This window comes from Lodderomyces elongisporus, chromosome 2 (genome assembly GCF_030384665.1).
Source record: "Lodderomyces elongisporus chromosome 2, complete sequence".
In the NCBI taxonomy this organism is placed as follows: domain Eukaryota; kingdom Fungi; phylum Ascomycota; class Pichiomycetes; order Serinales; family Debaryomycetaceae; genus Lodderomyces; species Lodderomyces elongisporus.
In genome coordinates, this window is record NC_083674.1 from 1772245 (window position 1) to 1792555 (window position 20311).

General features: G+C 36.1%; 7 protein-coding genes across 7 annotated transcripts; 2 read left to right on the plus strand and 5 right to left on the minus strand. All coding sequences in view use genetic code 12, as the record gives it.

Moving 5' to 3' along the window:
* Positions 1–766: 766 nt before the first annotated feature.
* On the plus strand, positions 767–2269 carry PVL30_001978 (uncharacterized protein; the record flags this gene model as incomplete). Its single annotated transcript, XM_001527125.1, has 1 exon — positions 767–2269. The coding sequence occupies one exon, from the start codon at positions 767–769 to the stop codon at positions 2267–2269; it is 1503 nt and encodes a 500-aa protein (XP_001527175.2).
* A 66-nt stretch (positions 2270–2335) lies between these two features.
* On the minus strand, positions 2336–2866 carry POP5 (RNA-binding protein pop5; the record flags this gene model as incomplete). Its single annotated transcript, XM_001527126.1, has 1 exon — positions 2336–2866. One exon carries the CDS (start codon positions 2864–2866, stop codon positions 2336–2338), a length of 531 nt encoding a protein of 176 aa, XP_001527176.2.
* A 261-nt stretch (positions 2867–3127) lies between these two features.
* Positions 3128–6403, minus strand: TFC4 (transcription factor TFIIIC subunit tfc4; the record flags this gene model as incomplete). Its single annotated transcript, XM_001527127.2, has 1 exon — positions 3128–6403. One exon carries the CDS (start codon positions 6401–6403, stop codon positions 3128–3130), a length of 3276 nt encoding a protein of 1091 aa, XP_001527177.2.
* A 912-nt stretch (positions 6404–7315) lies between these two features.
* Positions 7316–9824, plus strand: PVL30_001981 (uncharacterized protein; the record flags this gene model as incomplete). The annotated part of the gene is made up of 2 exons (XM_001527129.2): positions 7316–8229; positions 9167–9824. 2 exons carry the CDS (start codon positions 7316–7318, stop codon positions 9822–9824), a joined length of 1572 nt encoding a protein of 523 aa, XP_001527179.2.
* A 1371-nt stretch (positions 9825–11195) lies between these two features.
* Positions 11196–12119, minus strand: PNP1 (Purine nucleoside phosphorylase; the record flags this gene model as incomplete). Its single annotated transcript, XM_001527130.1, has 1 exon — positions 11196–12119. One exon carries the CDS (start codon positions 12117–12119, stop codon positions 11196–11198), a length of 924 nt encoding a protein of 307 aa, XP_001527180.2.
* A 502-nt stretch (positions 12120–12621) lies between these two features.
* CAF17 (ccr4 associated factor) lies at positions 12622–14148 on the minus strand (the record flags this gene model as incomplete). Its single annotated transcript, XM_001527131.2, has 1 exon — positions 12622–14148. The coding sequence occupies one exon, from the start codon at positions 14146–14148 to the stop codon at positions 12622–12624; it is 1527 nt and encodes a 508-aa protein (XP_001527181.2).
* A 669-nt stretch (positions 14149–14817) lies between these two features.
* PVL30_001984 (uncharacterized protein) lies at positions 14818–17655 on the minus strand (the record flags this gene model as incomplete). Its single annotated transcript, XM_001527132.2, has 1 exon — positions 14818–17655. The coding sequence occupies one exon, from the start codon at positions 17653–17655 to the stop codon at positions 14818–14820; it is 2838 nt and encodes a 945-aa protein (XP_001527182.2).
* Positions 17656–20311: the final 2656 nt, after the last annotated feature.

Genomic DNA, 20311 nt, shown 5'->3' on the forward strand with positions numbered 1-20311 from the left:
TCGATTAATATTGAGCAACAACTTTTTGTTTTGTCTTCTTGTTGGCATTTGTTTTTATGTTTACTTGATTCTATTCTTCCTTCTCCATCCCCTTATTACATTTCATAACATTTACAATATTGAGCCACTAACACTTTCAAAATTCCAAGTAAACATGACAAGGATATAAGGTTTCATTGCTTCGGGCTTATTATTCATCGCTAAAGGTGGAAAAAAAGAATAAGATAAAAAGGAAAAGAAAAAAAATATTGACATTAGGAAAGATATATATATATATATGCATCTATAAAAATCCTTCCACGGCTCAAGACGAGGCGATTTTGGTAACTAACATCATACAGTTCATTTCCATAATATTGTCAACGACGAGAAATATATACTTTGTTTTTTTTTTCCAGCACATCGATTCCGCGTATACAGTGCGGCTCGTATGGAATTTATATTCCTTCAATACCCGAGGCATCAATATATTTTGACTGGCCATGATGACTCTATTATTTTACACAAGACGCTTAAAAATCTTTGTAGAAAATAGAAGAAATCAAAAGCTAATGATTTTCAATTGTTTATTCATATCATTGGTTGTGTTTTTTTTATGATCAGATTCTTATATTTATCGTTATATGACTCATTAGCGAGTTAAGAATATTTATAGGCTCCATTTCGCACCCAAGATGACGAGAGAAGAAGTTTAACGAGAACATCAAGAACATCAAGAACATCAAGAACATCAAGAACAAGAAGCAAAAGAAACTTAAGCTTAACCATGGTTGAAGTTCAAGAAAGGCACAAGAGGTCCCCAGACTTCAACGAGAGATACTACATTTGTCGTGGTTCAGAGGGGTTTTATAGCAATTTCAACATTACTGTGAAATATTCTAAAGATTTTTCTAATGCGTTGCTTGCAAATGCCATAAAGATGATGATAAGAAAGAATAGTTGGCTTGCACATAACTTTTTTAAAGAGCCAGGTACAGATAGTGAGGCTCACAATGGTCATAACTGGACACTTAGGATCATAAAGAGAATAGTATTTGACGAAGTTGTCAGTTTCCGCAAAATTGAGAGATTTGATAAACTGGCTTTAGAACAATTAAATGAAGTGCGCTTCCAGATGGACGTTGAAAAGCCGTTATGGAAAATAATCGTTTGGGAAGAGGCTAACAATGAGGACAAGTTGATCTCTGTATGTTTTGATCATAGTCAATATGACGGGCTCTCTGGTGTTCAATTTCAAAAGGATCTTTCAAAAGAAATGGCCCTTCTTTGTGAAGATGATGGCCACAATGTTGTTTTTCAAATGTTGGAACCAATAATATTATTTGATTACGAGAGAGACTTTGAATATTTACCTAAATCTATCATGGGCTCTGCCGAACTGGCCACTGATTTATACACGCCTCCAGTCAGTAGCGTGATAGATCATCACTTAAGAACTTACCTACCATTGTATCAAAAGGTTGCTGATAAGTCGTGGTGGTGGTGGTGGTGGTGGTCCTCGGCTTCTAAATCAAGTGCTTCAGCCACGTCGTTAAAGATATGGACTAATCCAGAGCCTGTCAAGAAGGATCTCAGCACCGCGTATGAGATTTTCAAACTCGATGCAGTGGTTATGGAAAAACTTATGCAATTTTGTCGATCCCAAAAGGTCACTTTAACTACTTTGCTTGATATAGTGGCAGTCAAAGCTTTGCAAAATTCCGTCTTCAAAGCAACACATGGTGACGAGCCAATTGGTTCTGATTCCTATGTGGCAATAAATGGTCGTAGATACTACTCAGAAGACATTCAAAACTTCAAATACGGAACAATGGTGTGTGGCCATCACATTCTACTCCCTCCTATTGAGAACCTCAATGCCGCAATGCAAGAGTTTAGTGACAAACTTTGTTCTGGCATCAAGTCAAGAAACTCATTCAAGGAGATTGGTATGATGCAATTTTCAAATGCTTGGAAGTTTTTAAATAACAAAATTGGTAAAGTTGGAGGCGGAAGGCCATCAATGACTATATCAAATTTGGGGAAAGTTCAAAACTCAAATGACATTTACCAGTTTAAGGATATGTATTTTGGAGCTAATGCTGGTGTCATGTATAACTTTGTTCTCAATTGCCTGACCCTGCCTTCTAATGAAATGACTATAATATTTGCATACCTACCACAATTTAATAGTCTCAAATTAGGATCCACAAGTGCAATTGAAGAGTTCTCCAAACTCTTTATCAAGTATATCAATGAGATTTCTCAACAATCTAGCAAAACACAATAGTTATAGAAAATATAGAAACAGAAAGAAGCATAGATGTTATAGAACTTATTAAATCGCCCTTAAAACTCAATGCAGTTCTTCATACTCTTCCTCACTCAATTGTCCAATCTCTGTAACAAGTTCCTTCATTTCGTTTGATGTTTTTTGCCCAAGTTTGTTCATTAGTTGTTTGGACCACTCGATGCCAAACTCTTCGCATTTTTTAATAGTTCCACTAACATGTAAACATCTGAATATAACATTCTCCGAACAGTTATCGATCTTAGTTATTAAAGTCATTGCCCCAATAATTAGTTCAACTTGTTCACGATCACATCGTATTATTCCGGTTGATGTTTTATTTGAAAAGTACCGTACTGACATTAATTGTCCCGCTGAGCCTGCCCCCAACTCGCCATAATGTGTCTCAAGAGACTTTCTAATGGTGGAAAGAATGTTTTTGTACAAAATGTCTGGTGAAGACGATCTGTGAAGCGTGAGAAGTGATTTCTGTTGAGATGTTGCATAATCGTGAAAAGATTCGTTATGAGAAGCCAGCGACGAATTGGGAGGATATAGAATGTCAAAGAGAATGTACCTGTGCTTAACTCTGACCATTATAAAATTTGTGGATATAAAATATATACATATATATATATATATATATATATATATCGTTGGTGGTATTGTTATGGTGTCAAGATACCAGTTTTGATAATGTTTCTGGTGCTCAGACTATTGTTTTATACCTCGATGAGTGTATCTTCATTTCCGATCTTCTCTCTTTTACATATATACATATATACATATTCATTTATTTACTGATTCTTCTATTTTGTTTTTTTTTTTTTGTTCTTTTTATTATTTAATCTTTATGTATCACAAAACTAAATATTTTTCAGTCAAGTCGCGAGCTAACAAACTATTTCCATTCAAGTTATAGATCAAAGTGAGGTTATACGCAGCCTCGGTGGCCAAATCATAATCTTCTTCCAAATGGTTGCTATCCAGAAGAGCTAAAACTCTATTATAATGCTGCACCGCAAGAGAAGATAACCCAAGCATATGAAAAAGTCTGCCAAAGTTGTACTCGACTTCCTGTTGTTCATAAATGGTAGCTTCACCGGCTTCACCGGCTTCACCAGCTTTACCAACTTCTTTTCCGCCTAGACGCAAGTCTTTGTACTCCAAAAAATAGCTGATACCTTGAAGAAGTTGATTGTGCCTATTGGATGTAAGTCTTTGCATTGATCTATGAATGTGAAGAAGCGCCAAAATTAAACAAATCATGTGGTCTTTATTGTTAAACTCGTAAGCACGATTCATGTAGAAAATAGAGGAAATATAACTTCTGTTTCCACCTAGCATATTGGCATAGATGTATACCAAGTCTGGAAGACATTTTCCCAAGGCAATATTGGATACATTTGCATTAACCAAGGCCATACCAGAGATAGGAACTCCACTAAATGTCGAGTCATATGCCTTTAGCTGTCGAAGGAAATATTTTTGTTGGTTGTAACATGCAAAATTCTCCCAAAATTTTAACCCGGAGGCATAGCAACATAGATAAAACTTGTACACAAATGGAGAAAATTGGTTCAAGTTGAGCAAATTTCTAGTATGTGTTTGAACAGTTGTCGAAGGAAGGTTCTCCGAAATTCCAAACAGCACCTTCAACACCTGCAATATGATTTCCTTATTTTTGTCTTGAGCAAATATACTAGCACTCAATGCAACATTTAAGATCTCATCTGCATGACCTGGGTCATATTCGTATCTCCATAACAACAAAGCATATTGGGCAAATATCTCAAACCACTGCTGGTAATTCAATCCTCTAAATTCAGTCATTGAAGTTAAAGTGTGACGTCCAAGATTATCGTCGTCATCGATGCCTTCCAATAAATTGTATGCCCTCGCAAGCCTTTCGTCCAAATTCATTTTTTTACTTGTATTCCTACGAAATATGCCTCTAAATTTTTTCATCCTATCCTTGGGGAAAAAGCTTTTGGTCTTTGTAAACATTTCAACAAGCTGCGATGCCAATTGAATCCAAGCCGAAATTGCAATTTTGTCGCCTTCGTCAACTGCATCTTGGAGCCTTTCCATCCGGGTATACTTCTCCAAAACTTTTCTTTTTGCATTCAATTCAATCTCTTGTTTCTCAAGCTCAGTTAGTCGTACACGCTTTGCAGCCTTGCGGATTCTATTTCTGATCAAAGACAAGTTTTCAGGCAGTTCATTATCAATAGCTTCTGGCATTGTTGTTGTTGTTGTTGTTGCTGTTGCTGTTGCTGTTGTTGTTGCTGTTGCTGTTGCTGTTGCTGTTGCTGTTGCTGTTGCTGTTGCTGTTGCTGTTGCTGTTGACGAGTTGGCTCTTTGCACTTCATTGATCAAATGCTCTGCTCTAGTTTCTTCACCCAAATGATACAATGTCTCTGCTAGTGAAAGCTTATAATCAGCATTTTCGGGTTCTAGACTGAGCAAGTCTTCGTATGCATATTTAGCCTGAAGAAAATCACCGCCCTCAATGTAACATTTACCCAAAAGACGAACCAATTCCGGAGAAGGTTCATCTTCTACTCTTGTCAAATAAAGTAAGGCTTCCTCGTAGAGCCCAACATCTTCCAAATGCTTACCAGCTTCAAAATACAAGTCAGAAATGGAGCTGGGGTCTTCATCGAGCAAGTATTCAAAATGGTGTAGAGCCTCTTCATTGTCACCCGCGCCTAGTCGCAAAACACCCAACTTGAATCTTATATCTATGGGTAGTTCAAATCTTTTAGTATTAAAAGCTTGCCGAGCAACCGCCAGAAGCTTATGAGAATTTTTAAATCTTCTTTTCACATCAAACTCTGAATCATCTTGATCGTCCCACACCTCTTGCGACCTATCCTGGATCCATCTTGCCGTTAGTTTTAAAACGGTTAACCCATTTCTAAAAGACCGATGTTGTATATGTAGTTCCAATAATATGTTTAGCTCTGACCAATCAAACTTGGGGTACACTTCAGCGGAATTGATGTCTTCATTGATGTTCCAATCAAGCATCTTCATGTACAAATTTATAGCATCATTCAATCGCCGCTGTTCAGAATATACACTTGCAATGTGTTTGTATACCTCAGGGTTAGTTGGATAAACCAGACGAACTTTTTGAAGGCCGTCCAAGGCTTTTCCAAATTGGTGTTTCTCCTTGTATAGAATGGCTCTTTGCATAATAAAGCGAGAAGATTTCTTGATATCCGAAGTTATTGCTCTACCATAGCAGAATATTGCCTGATCAATATGTCCAAGGTCGGCAGAGAGCTCGGCTACTTGACTCCAAAACTCATGGTCCCAGGAATGCAAGTTGGCAGCCAAGACCCAAAAGTTACAGCACTCGTTTAGATTCCCCAAATTTTTATGAATTTCACCAATTGCCTTGTATGCGTGGAAATTTCGAGCATCTTTCTTGATGACGTCTGTATACAAGCCCAATGCGACTTGCAAATCGTTTCTCACAAATGCTTCATTAGCTTGCGATAGAAGCATTCGCACTTCAGGATCCAATTCTCGATTCTCCGTCCTCATCATCCTCAGTTTGTACGAGGATGAGGTTTTTCCTGTATTAGCTAGTTTTGCTTTCTTATTTTTGACTTTGAAATTCCCCGCTTTCTTGAGGGCATCTTTCAAGTCATATCCATCATCATAGTCATCGTAATCATCGCCCTCTTCCGAATCCTCCATCAAGAAATCATCGTCGGCATCATCATCGTCTTCACTAAATTCATTGCCAAGATCGCCACCAAAATTTTCATCATCATCCTCGTCATACTCGTCATCATCATCATCTTCTTCTTCATCGTCGTCATCTTCTTCTTCATCATCGTTTCTTAATCTTTTATTTATAAAACTGTTATTCTTCCCGTGATCGCTATCACTATCAATATCAAAATTGGTAGCCTCTAGCTCATCTAGCACTTGGTTTAACCTGTCTTCCTCTTTGTCTTCTTCATTTTTTTCCTCGTCTTCATTTGCCTCTTCTGCTGCTTCTTCCTTCTCAGTATAGGAATTGTTTTCAATTGCGCCGTTGAATTTTTGGTAATTTATACCACTTACTTCTTCTGAAAGAAAAAAGTTCTCACTAGAATGAACCTTGTTGCGAACCATCTTTATCTTGTAGTGTTCAATAAGTTGGGGTTGGCTCCCAGTTTTCAACTCCGTAATAAATGCGCTTTCACGTTTTGTTTTTGTTTTGCAAGCGCAAAAAATCTTAAAGGTTTATGTAGAGTTCTTCTGTTCGCTACTGTGTTTTCTTATCCTCCTTAATGGGCTTATAAATTCCAATAAACAAAATCAGACAATTGCAATCAAAGAATGAATCAGATACAGTTTGTATTTATAAAGAAGAGTACTCGTCGTTAATACTGGCACCATTCAGGAGTGCCCTATTTTAGTAACAAGAAGAGCTCAACTCACTCACTCTCTCATTCACTTACTCTCTCATTCATATACACGCACTTTCCCATCCTGTTCTCTCTTTCTACATATCTTTCTATATATATATATATATGTATATATATATATATATATCTCTCCCAATCATCCATTAGAATGTATTTGTATTTTTCTCTTCTATTTTGCCTTTCTTTCCGCCTCCCCCTTCCTCCAGCCCATAAATCTTTCATTCTGAATACCGAACAAAAAAAATTAAATAAAATAAAAATAAAAATAAAAATAAAAATAAAAATAAAATAAATAAAAAAAGTTAAGAGGAGAAAATCATATGAGAGATAGAAAGTGAAAGAACGCTCGTATTTCAATTTCTTTAATTCACTGTACTTTCCCTAATTTTCTTTTTTTTTTTTTTAATCTTCCAACAGTGGACAAGAAGAAGTTGACATTGACTCTCCAGTATCAAACACACATATAGCTAGACAGCACTATAAACTTATTTGCAGAATAACAAACATATTATTATTTCCTATTCTTTTTAATTTTTTTAATTTGTTACTTTTTACTTTTTACTTTTTACTTTTAATTTTTTCTCAAAGGGAGTTTGCTATAAAGGATTAGAGGAAAATGGCTGAATTGAGGAAAATTGCAATCTCCAATACAAACAATAAAAGTAAAGGCAATACCCCACTTGCATCTGGTGCAACTACTCCAACTTCAATGGCACCGCTGCTTAATGATATGGACAGAACGGATTCCATGATTAACTTGACGAAACCGGAGTTGTACAGCTACTACCAGAACGACTCATTTGTGAACATGGAGAATGACCTTACCGATAGTACATCAGACTTGGAATTTAAGGTTTCCCGAAGATTACCAAATGAAGTTGATGGTAACGGGCGCAGTGGATCCAACAATTTTATTGCTACATCAAATGCAAATGATGCTTTCCAATTTCCATTTATTGTGAAACTTATAATCTTGTCAAGCTCAGCTTATTTATACAATGAAATCACTAGACATATCAATTACGACCATTTCAATGACAAGCAATTGGCCAGCTTTCCCTTGACCATCACCCATGTTTTTCTTTATTCATTTGTTTCCAAATTCAAATTGGGTAATTATATTGAGAATATCGACACCAGTGAATTGGGACGTGCGTTGGATGGGATTTTTGCACTTACATTACAAGGGTTGTTAATGGCATCTTTGCATCCAATCTTTGATAGACTTTTGCCAAAGATTTTCACCAAAAGATTGTTATCATCAAACCCCATACAGTCAGCTTCGTCTACTTCCTCTACTTTGTCCACCTCATCCACCTCGTCATCAACATCATTGAGCAATACAAATTTTATGAATGACTTGATTAGGACTTGCATCACATTTCTTGGAATATCATACGCAATTAGAAAAATTGAGTGGTCATCATTTTTGCAAGTGTCCATCATTTGGTCCTTGATAAATCCCGGTTTGTGGTTACTTTTGGATGGAACTATTTCAGGATTCTTGTCCTCACTTCTGGTTACCGCCTTGTGCTGCATCATTATCTATTTACAAAACACTCACATCATTACCAGTTATTCAAAGACAACGAACGATGTCATTGCCTTGTGGTTGTGGATCGGATCTTTCTTTTTTTGCGGAATCATTATCTTTGGGAAAATTGGTAGGGGTTTATTCGGCAGCGGTGACAGTCCCAGAACCAGAAAAGTATCACGTCATAGATGAGAATATATATATAGAGAGAGAGAAAAAAGGGAAAAGCGAAAAAGGAAAACAGGAAATCAATTGTTTTCAGCTAGAGAAGAAGGCGGCTTTTATTTAAAATATATATCCATATATAGATATGGGTACAGTTGGTTGAATTTATTTAGACAATTAATAAAGCTCCTTATATATATATATATATATATATATATATATATATAGATATTTATGTATGTATTATTTTCATTAGGATCAACTAACTACAGCATCTATCTCTTTACGATATTCTACTATAAAAAAAAATAGTAAATACTATACCAGATTGAAAAGTGTAATGTTACTCAGAAAGAGTATTTGTAATGAAAGATGTTGTCGATAAGAGGAGTTTGTGCTGGAAATAGTTATTTGACTAAACAAAGAAACAAGAATCTAGGGAGGCAGAGAGAAAAGAGAGCTCATAGATTGTCACGTGATATCTAAATGCCAGACAATTCAACCTCACTAGATCAAATTCAAAATTTCAAAAGAACCAAAAAAACAAAACAAAATAAAATAGGTATCTAATTCGGGCCACCACTGAGTAACAATACTGTGCATCTTTGAACCAACAACAACATTAACAACTTTTTTCTTTTATATTTTTTCTTATTCCTTATTCCTTTTTCCTTTTTCCTTTTTCCTTTCTCCTTCTTTTTTATTTGTCATCATTATGACCATACACTCTTTTCTTATATACGATCGACATTGCAATTGCATTTATAGTCGAGAGTTTCCACATTCTTCAACAACAAAACCCCCGGGCGTGCCCCAACTTCCACCATCTGCTTCTTCAGCGTCAATAATCAACAGTTCATTACCTTCAGCACCTGTATCAACATCAACAGGAACAGGAACAGCGACAGATATCAATTCCAAACGAACAGGTTCAGTAAACCAAAATAACGATGCAAATAATTCCAAACTATTATTTGGAGTTCTTCATTCGCTCAAACTCATTGCGTCAAACTTGACAAAGAACAATGCATCTGAGAAGGGTGATGCTGAAGAAATGGAGATTCTCGCGCGCCGAAATGAGTTGAAACAATTTACACTTGGACAGTACAAGATTCATTTTTGGGAGTCTTTGACTCGATTTAAGTTTATACTTATTAGTGATGTTGCAGTGAATGAGCTTCAAACGGTTTTGGAGCAACTATATTCGATATTCTTTCTCAAATATGTTGTGGAAAACCCATTACTGCCTATTGAATTCAAGTGGAACGAGGACACTTCTACAAAGAACAGCAATACAGTCGCTAGTGCTGGAACCGCCTCAAATCGACTGCTGGCGCTAAGAGAGAATGAGTTCCTGGGAATGATAAACAACTTGAAATTTATTGAGGAAACTGACAAATATTTGCAATCGCTCCCAATGTTTTAATTGATGAAAGCGATTAAAGCCATGGGAAATTAGTCCCAATCAATAATGAGGAGTATCTACTCTAGATTAAACCAAAGAAAATTAAAAGATTAGAAAAAAAAATAAAATTAAAAAAATTACTTTTCCAAGGTGACCTTTTGTTTATTTAATGTGCATCCAATCTTAAAAAGAATAAAACTAAGGAAACGAAAAGGAGATAGCTCTTATGGACGGTTAAGGAACTGGAGACTTCCAGGTTCGAGTGTTTTAATGAAATGCATGTCAATTTAATTCGACTGCTATATTAAAATGATCAATACAACAACAGCAGCAACAATTGTTAAATTGTTTATGGATTCTGGTAGCGAACTTGCAAAAAATTGAAGATTAATATTTTCACTGACTTTATTCCTGTTTTTTTTTTTCTCAGCATTGCAATAGTCATATGAGACTCTATTTTGTATTGTATCCTAGCAATGCTTTTCTTATTTTAATGTTTACTTTCATTGTATTTTTGTTTTCTTTCCTCTGTATATTAATCATACCTCCGCTTCACTTTCATGGGCTTCAATTTCACCAGTGACTTGTAGATTGTACTTTGCATTTCTAGTGTAAGTCTCCCACATGTTTGCAAGCATCTCATTATCCAAGTTGTTTTTATTTGCCTGATGGAGTAGTTTGTTGACATCAACAATCGACTCATTCAAATTTTCCTATTACACATTTGTTAGTCAACTGAGATACATATATTTTTTTTTTTAGAAAAACAGAACAAATCATAAAGTAGAGGAATAAAGTTAATTTATTTTTTCTTTTGTCATGGTTTGTAGACATACCATATTATTGATGATTCTTGCAAGAAGCATGTTGTGTGTTTGTTCATGAGGATTCTCCATATTTGGTTATATACAAACTGGTGCTTTAGATACCGGGCTCGCGAGGGGGGGGGGGTATAGAGTAATAAGCGTTTTTTGAGTGTTGAATTTTGTTTTGATAATATTACATTCAATGGTGGAGTTGATAGATTATTTGTTTTTTGTTTTCATTCTACAAACGATAAAAAGTGCGCGTCTGATATTACTTACCAACAACTTTTGCAAATGCGAAACCCTTTGTGTATAAGTCCAGCAGTACCCTTAATTCAAAAGATAGAGACTAACAAAAGTCAACCCCATTACATATACCACTGCATGACTGTGCCTAAAGTTTATAAAAACTAGCAGAGTTTTGAAAAAAAAAAAAAAATTTACTTATTTAAAAACCTATGCTCTAAACTCGCTTATCATTTTTTTTTCTGTTTTTTTGTTTGTTTGTTTATTTGTTTATTTGTTTTCTTCTATCCTCCGTTTCCTTATCCCTCTTGGTCCCTTTTCCCATTTTCTGAGTAGCTATTTAAAGTTTGTTTACTACAGATTCTATAATCTTCTGAACATCTTTTGATGCTTCATTGGCAGTCTCTAATACCTCGTCATGGCTAGCCATTCCTTCATCTAATGCTTTGGGATTCTCGTGTAATGCACTTGGAGGCTTTTCTCCAACGCCTTCATTGGTTATCAAAGATAATGCAAGCACTCTCAATCCACAATGACGAGCAACAATGACCTCGGGTACCGTGGACATTCCAACAGCATCACCACCCAATGTTCTTATAAGCCTTACCTCTGCGCGACTTTCAAATGTGGGTCCTGCTGCAAAAAAGTAAGTACCCTCGTTGATCTTTCTTGTCAACTTCAATTCATCTTTTGCAACAGTAACAAACAATTTGCGGAGCTCGTGATCATATGCATCCGAAAGTGGTTGGAAACGTGGCCCAAACTCTTCCATGTTTGGCCCACGCAATGGATGCCAACCAGCCAAGCCGGGGAAATTGATATGATCTTCAATAAGCATCAATTCACCTGCCTTATATTCTGCGTTAATTCCTCCAGCAGCATTGGTAACAATGACTGTACTGACTCCGATTTTGGAAGCTACACGGACGGGGAATGTAGTCTGTTGGAAAGTATATCCCTCATAAAAATGTAACCTTCCCACCATGCACATAACAGGCACTTTGTTGGCACCAATTAAACCAAACACAAGTTTCCCAGCATGGCCTTGCACGGTAGATGTCTTGAACCCAGGAATTTCGGAATAGCTAATTTCAATTATGGAGGATGGATCCAATGTGTCTGCAATCCCACCCAAGCCTGAGCCACAAATAATCATCACCCTTGGGTGCTTCAACTCAGACGAGCCGCCAATTCTGCTCTCGATAATGGCTGTTGCGTGTTTGATTTGTTGCAGATATTCTTCTACGGAAATGTTTTCTGCCATGGTGTGTTATTTAGTTGTCAATCACTCTCAATTGCTATCTTATCAGTAATACCTTTGATCCAAATAAAGAAATGTGAGAAATTGGAAACGATTCTTAAAAAAAAAGGAAAAAAGGAAAAAGGAAGAAAAAAAAAGAAAAAGAAAAAAAAAAGAGGAAAACACGAGAGAAACTTCCCCAGGATTTTTGCGCCGCCCCCCCACCCCCGCCGACTAACGAACATCGCGTGGCACATACATACACTTTATGTCACGAGATGCACGAGATAAAAATCAAACGACTTATTACCACCACTACTACTAAGACTAAAACTTCATTTACTGAGTTCAACTTGCTCCATGTTTTCACTTTTTTTGTCTTCCTATTTGAATCACTACCAACATTGTTAATTCTTTTACCCAAAAAAAAAAAAAAAATTTTTGATGAACAGAAACAGTTGAAAAAAATGAAAGAAAGATGGAAAGGAAGAAAGGAAAAAAATTCTATTAACATATCTATTCATATTTATTCTTCTATAGGCCACCACTCTGGTACTATGGCTTTAACGCCAACTTCAACTTTATTTCCGCCATCATTATAAAAAGAAGAAGAAGAAGAAGAAGAAGAAGAAGAAGAAGAAGGCATATCTACTTTAAAATATGGGGATTTTGTTACGTCGCTTATTGTCAATAATGCAAGACCCCAATCACCTCGAGATGACATAACTTTCCCACTTGAACTTTTCCTCTTACGTACGGGCTTTGATGAAGTTTCAAATGGCGAGGAACTCTTCTGTGTTTGTTCATTAGTTTGTTCTTGTGCTTTGTTTTGCGAATCACCAGGTACATCTTGTAATGGTGACAATGTCAATTTACTAGAAGAAGGAGTAGTAGGGATAACATTCTCTAAGAAAATTGATTCAAGAACCGGTTCTTTCTCTCTTTCTTGCTTAATTTGTTCTTTTGCATTGTCTGTCAATTTGAAAAATTGCACAGGATATATTCTCTTTCTGATAATCCCGTTGTTGTATGTTCTAATAGTCAATTCTTGACCCACATAACACCCTTTATCCAAACTTAATCCATTTATGTAGTCCAAGTTGCATTCAAAAGGTAGTAGTGACGATTCATCTGCTGCTACATCGCCAGTTTCAAATAATCCATTACTAAATCTTCTGTCAATTATTGCATCTTCGGGAACCATCTGAACCTGAAATTGTTGCTTAAAAGTATCAGAGAATACATTTTCAATTGTAACTTGATCTCCAGATCCTGCCTCCGTGCCACTTGCGGTTATTTGTTTATTTGACACGAATTTGATTCCAAAATTAGGTATTCTATAATCCACTCCAAATCCAACAAAGCCAGTTGCAAACTTCTTGCTCTGAAACACTGCATTTTCCTTTATGAACCTATTAGCGCTATCCAATGCTGCTCGTGGAACTGTAGACGTAAAATATTCTCCTTGCAATTTATCCAAAAAATCATCAAACTCTGCAGAGTCGTTATAATAATAATATGATTTCAAGTCATCTCTCGGCAGGATCTTCACTTTTGATGCTAATTTATACATTTTCAACATCAGAATCACCGATTTGACGCGCGATGAATCAACTTCCATCAAAAAGTTAGGCTGAGACATTTCACTTTCCAAAGTCTTTCCCCAGAGTGAATCATTATCAGTACAAGTTTCAGATTCCGGTAGATACGTGCTAAATGGCATCGCATACAAGTATAGGTCTGTAACTACTCTTCCCTTGGAATTCAAAATCATCGAATTAAGTCCATCACGACCTATCAAGATATTGTGTTCTGGATCATATATGTCCTCGTGCATAAGTCCATAGTTTGTCGATACATCAACGACATCCTGTAAGGTTGCATGAATTGCCGAGTTATCACTAGAACTAATTGTGTGTTGTTTCTTCTTCGTTATAGTGGGGAGCAAACGAGTTGTGAGGAGTCCATTAAGAAATCGCAGGGCATCTGGTCCACGAATTTGTATTAACGATTTGGAAACTAGATGTGACAAGCCAGTCTGTGGAAATTTCATAATCAATAATAACCCTTTGTTTCTGGAATGGTTTTTTTTTGTTTTAGGTTACTTGTCTATTTGTTTTGCAACTTTATTCTTTACCTGTAATAATACTTATCTTAAACTCTCCGTGTAACTTGTATTTGATATAGACTGGAATGAAATTGATTCGTTTAATATTTTTACTTATTTATTTATTTATTTATTTATTTATTTATTTATTTATTTATTTATTTATTATTAATATTATAGTCAATTTTCTTTAGGTTAATTACTATTATGATTGATTTGTAATGAAAAGAGTGCACTGGCTATTTTTTTCATGAAAAAAAAGCGGGAAAAAAAAAAGAGCAAAAAGAAGAGAAAAAGTAAGATTTAAGGGGTTTTTATTCTTTAAGAGCATTGAGTACAGTGCGAGAAGGGTTCTTTAAACAATTCTATTATTAGAATCAAGACGAATCTTGTAAGGAGGCAACCAATAGATAGTTACAAAGATAGATAGGGTTGATATAGGTGATTAAAGAACAATCAAGTATATAATGAGAAGTACACAGTCAATGGAGCTCGTGAGAATTAAGAGGGGAAAAGAAAATAGTTAAATAAATTGATAAATAAATAGTTAAATAAATAGATGAATAAATAGATAAATATATAATAAAGTCTTTATTTTATAGCAACGCTAATCAATCAATGATAGTGTGAAATGTCGAGTCTTCTGCCAATCGTGCTCTTGTTGACAAAGGGCAGCACATATGTCATTTTAACTTCTTCGTGCTCTCCCTCGTGATCTTCTTCGTGCCCTTCACCTTGTTCTTCTTCGCGTTCCGGCTTTGAATCCGCCTCTGCTTCATCTTCACTACCAACTTGTACTTTAACTGGCTGACTCTCCAGAGGTGTGCTCATCGCCAAATTTGAATGTGTGCGTGCAAGTGAATCTGCGCTGTGGGACAATTGAGATCTAATCCTGTCGGAAAGTGTGGCTTTTTGCTTCAAATCATAAGGAGACGAAAACAACCCATTCTTGTCCAGCTTGTCCATCTTGTTCAAATTTGTTTGCGAATGGTGTCTTGACGATAAAGCACTAGAGATATTCGAATGCACTTGACTATTGAAATGCGAAGACATGTGTGATCTCAAGAGTTCCTCTGTAGGGCGAAGATCCAAATTTCCATAATCAAAATAGCCATACCCACCCATCAATTCAAACTCTGCATCCTCTGCATCGTCATCGTTGTCGTCGGAGGATGAGTCCTTTCTTCTGTTTCCTCTACCTGGTTTAGTTTGTGGTCCCACCTTGATGGGAATCGAGGAACCAGAAGCTGCGGATGCGGATGCAGCTGGAGGAGGTAATGTATCGCCATTGGATACCTCTTTGGCACGCTTGGTCACATCCACAGCTGACGCATCGTTATCAAAATCCAATTGAATAGGATGTGTTGTTGGTGTATCCAATGAAGTTTTGCTCAATTCATGCTCCACGCGTAACTTTTGAAGCTCCAACCTTCTTTGCTGCGAGTCTGTAAGGGCCATTGTCACAGATGAGGTCCTAGATCTCAAATTAACCTTCAAGTCGTGTACAACCCGGTGAAAAGTGTCCAAAAGCCTATCAGTTTGTCTATGCTTGGAGCACACAGTGAGCTTAATCTTATCGTGGTGGATAATGTATGCAATTCCAAAACCTTGGTCAATTGCAGGTGGGATACCAAACAATCTCAATGCGGGGTTACCACAATTGGAAATCAACAACTCTGGTCTCAGCAATGTGTCAATACATGAGTTGAACAAAAGTGGGAGTCTAATCTGGTCACCTGCTAAATCGGGTATTGGTGGTAAATGAGTATTTATGGCATTCAACCTTTGTGCACATTCTGGCTTCTTCAATATTTGTACAATCGACATAAAGTGTCTTTCAAAACCTTTGCCGAGCATAGCATCTTGGTACTGTTTCTTGTGCAATTCGCAACACCTTTTAAACAATTCAAACTTTTCATCAGCATCGGCGCTGGTTATGTAGAGTTTGCACAAGGTAGCAATTGAGTCATTTTGAATTGGAATCAACTCTGTTCTTGCATCTTTAAATTTTCTAGTGGTGATTGGTTCCAAGGTATTAACCATTCTTCCATAAAGGGAATAGTTTGCAATTTGAAAACAAATTTGCATTATTGAATCTACAGATAAATCAAACTTGGCAGCTAGTCTCGTTTGCAACTTGATTGTATGGGTTTTGTATTCGTGTTGGGCAATAAGATCTGCCAAGTGAGTTTCCGAAAGGTGAATAATATGTTGCAATTCGTTTGAGATATTGAATAAAATCAATTCAGCTTCTGGTTTAGTTTCTAATGATGAAACATAAGCAACATTTGGATCAAACAAGGTGTATTCAGATCCATTGATATTCTTGGCTAATTTCAACACCGAGTCGGTATAAATATCGCTGATAAATCTCAAAATTGCCGTGCTATCCATTGTTAAAGATTCCCAAACGACACCGGCAACCGAGTTTCTAGTAACCACCAATTGCAACTTGTCATACCATCTTGAAGTACAAGTTCCAACTTGGACATTAAGGTCATTCAACACAGTAGTACCGTGTGAGATAACCATAGTTTTTTCTTGGTCATTTTGTGGTGAGTTTGAGTCAAGTACCAATACAAGCAACGCATCATCAATCAACTTCATTTGTTCTGCATTTGACTGTTCCAATTCAAATCTAGCTTCTTTCCAATTCTTCAAGTTTTGCGAGGTAATTGATCCAATTGCATTATTGATTGATTCTACAGAGTCAACGACATCGGATGCATCAATAATTCTTTGAAAAATATCTGCCAATTCGTGGTCATGGAACAAAATCTTGTGTTTTGATTTGGTTTCAGCGTATTCCTCCTCTGTGTATTCGCCAATCACATCTAATTTGTAAAATTGGTTATTGGAGATGATCAAAATGTGTCTCGAGTCATTTATATCCTTATATTTTGTCATTGTAATGTCTGAAGAGTTGCCGTCAAAGTCTGGTATTCTAGCGGTACCAAACAAGTTTCGATAGCAGGACATGGTCAAGGGTGTTCCATTTTTGGGAGTAACGTCTGGTTTCAAGGTGCCGTTTCGCACAGTAATGATAAACTTTAAAGTTGAATTGATCAAGTTTGCTGATCGTTCAGCTTGGTTGGGTGGGTGTATTGTTTTTGAGTATGGGTCTTCTTCCAAAATCAAGTATGGGTTTTTGGGCAAGATATCAGATTTGCTCACGCTATAGATTGCCGGGGTCATGTGGTTATTGACAACGTCCAAGTAGTTATTGTGTGCCTTTGGGTTTTCACCAATGGCAACGAGGTGTTGTTGTATCAATTGTATGACTTCGTGTTCCAAAAACTCGCTTGCTTCGTCCAACACTGCCTCATATTCTTCGTAGGGGATGATGGGTTTCAAAGCAGCCAAGGCTTGCACTACGGTGGACTCCAATGGAGGCACTGGTAAAGTGGGTAGCTTATCTTCATTTAAAAAAGTCAAGTGGTCACCAAGACGCATTTTTGATTTCAATCTTGTTTGTTTGTTTGTTTGTTTGTTTGTTTTATTATATATATATAGATATATATATATATATATGTATATTAATATGTGGTGTCGTAGTCTATTATTAAAAAAAAATAAATGAGGTAGGGATGGGTAGGAATAGAGATGGAGGGCTTTCTTTTTTGGAAATCAAAGAAAAGAGTAAGAAAGAAGAGAGAGCAGGTGGGTGGTGGAGGAGGAGTAGATTGGAAATGCGTTATTCTGTCTGGTATAAATACTTTTTGTGCTGGTGCTCTATTAGAGTATAATGTAGTGTTTGTTGAAATGGTGAAGTAATAATAATAAATCTGGCATTTCAAGTGTGTGTGTGTGTGTGTGTGTGTGTTTATTTGTTTGATTGATTCTGTGGGGTAGACTTGTATGTATAAATGATGTATTGCAATTTAATTGGCTGGTGATTAATAATGATTAAGAGTCCGTCTATATCTGAATTCTCCCTTTTTTTAAAATGAAATTAAAAATTAAAAAAAAAATAAAAATAAACTTAAATTGTGCATGGCAGTGCATTTACCTGAACAGCATTGTTTGTCTATGTGTGTCTGTCTGTGTGTGTCTATGTGTGTCTATGTGTGTGTGTGTGTATATGTGTATACACTCATACACATCATATAGTGTGAATAAAAAATAAAAAAAACTCCGAAATAAAAAATAAAAAATAAAAAGGACAAAAGGAAACAAAAAAGAAACAAAGAGCAGATAAAAGAATCTGGGGTCACTATTTATCCAATCACACACGACCTATTTTTATACTTTTAAATACCGATACAAAATACAAAATACAAGTTAAAGAGTAAGAACACAAGTAATGGGAAATGAGATTGTACTGAAGATGATGATAGTTGATAGTGATAGTTGATAGTGATAGCATTGTTGTTTAGACAAATTGCCGCTACTTTTGAAACTGTGTATATGGCCTTTGTGATAAAAAGTGTATACTCGATACTGTAATTTACTTACCCTAACCATTATCCCTCTTCTATTCTTTTTTTTTGTTAATTTTTTCTTTTAATAAATCCATTGTTCCTTATACTTTGTTATTACATTTTCCGCGGCAAAAGCAACGGGTACTGGACAAGTTTAGTGTTTATTTTTTCCTTGTCTTCTTACTCTTCGTGTTGTTGCTGTTGTTGTTGTTGTTGTTGTTCATCATCAGCATCTTATAGTATTCATTATTATAGTTTTCCTATTCCCTTTTCTTTTGGGGAGGAGGGGAGAAGGAAGATTGAAGTTCGCAAAACCACCCTTTGAATCACCCACGGAGCGGTAAATCTAAACCACACTTGTGACCAATCTTGAGAACAATCTTGCACTACTACTACTATTATTATTATAGTGATACTAATTATAATTATGAGGATTGGGATTTCCCAATTAGACAGTTATGACAAAAAGTAATGAAACTTCTCTTTACGAAGAAAGAAAAAGGATGGATTTTTTGAAAGTCAAAAAAAAAAAAGAAATATAAAGAAACTGCTCCTAAATTTCATTTGAGTTACCTATTGTTGCATAACCGTGGGGAACGGAACAGGTCTGGTTCAATATATATATATATATATATATATTCTTAGTTTCCACTTTTGATGGTAAAGTTTTCCGTGGACTGATGGAGAGATTATTGATGCTTCTGGGGTGTCGGTCTTATGGAAAGTGAACCAAAGAAAAAAAATATATATGTTATGTATATATACATACATATAAATAATAGTAGTAGTAGTAGTACTACTACATAGTACTAAATAGTCTGCCACCCTCACTCTCCCTCTCCCTCTTCCTATTTTTCCACCTATTGTTTTTGTGTCACTCAAAAAAAAAAAACCTTCTCTTCCACAGTAGGGAATTTGAATCGGAATATTGGAAAGTGGTGGAATACCAACAAGTATACACCAATACCAACAATGCCAAAAAGTTTAAGAAAACAAGAAACAAGAAAAACACCAGCATCACAGAGATTCAGAAAGTTAACGACAGAGGTGTATCTAGGACCAAAAAAAAAAAAGAAAACACTCAAAGTACAGCTTTCCATAAACTTTCAAACAAAGTTCTAAACATCTCGAGTAAACATACAGAAGCGTAGTCAATGTTATCTCTATCCACCTCTTGTTTAGTATGTGTAACCAAAATTATAAACAAAAATGAACTATAACAGAATAAACAATATAACAAATTCCCCCCCCCCCCAGTACCTATCGAACAAGTTTATATACAAAATAAAGAAATAAGAAAAGAAAAACTCATTGCGCTATTCAAACAACAACATACATCATCATCATCATCATCATCATCATCACCATCACGAACGAAACATCCCTCAATTGACAAATGAAGCTATTGTGTGCTTCCACAGTTGCTGCTGTTGCTTTGAGATCCTCTTCGAACAGAGTCTATAGCGTTGAATGTTAGCGCAGTTTTTCCTTGAAAAATTACTTTGATTCAGTGCGCTCAAGTAACGCCGACTCTAATCCCAAGCTCACCCATACATAGACTCGAACTGAGACTAGAACTGAGACTCGAACTGAGCCTCTCGACTTACACACTTGCCGTTCCCGCCACAAAATCTGCCATATCTCACACTACCTCTTTGAATATCACAACCAAGTAACTAACTAACTAA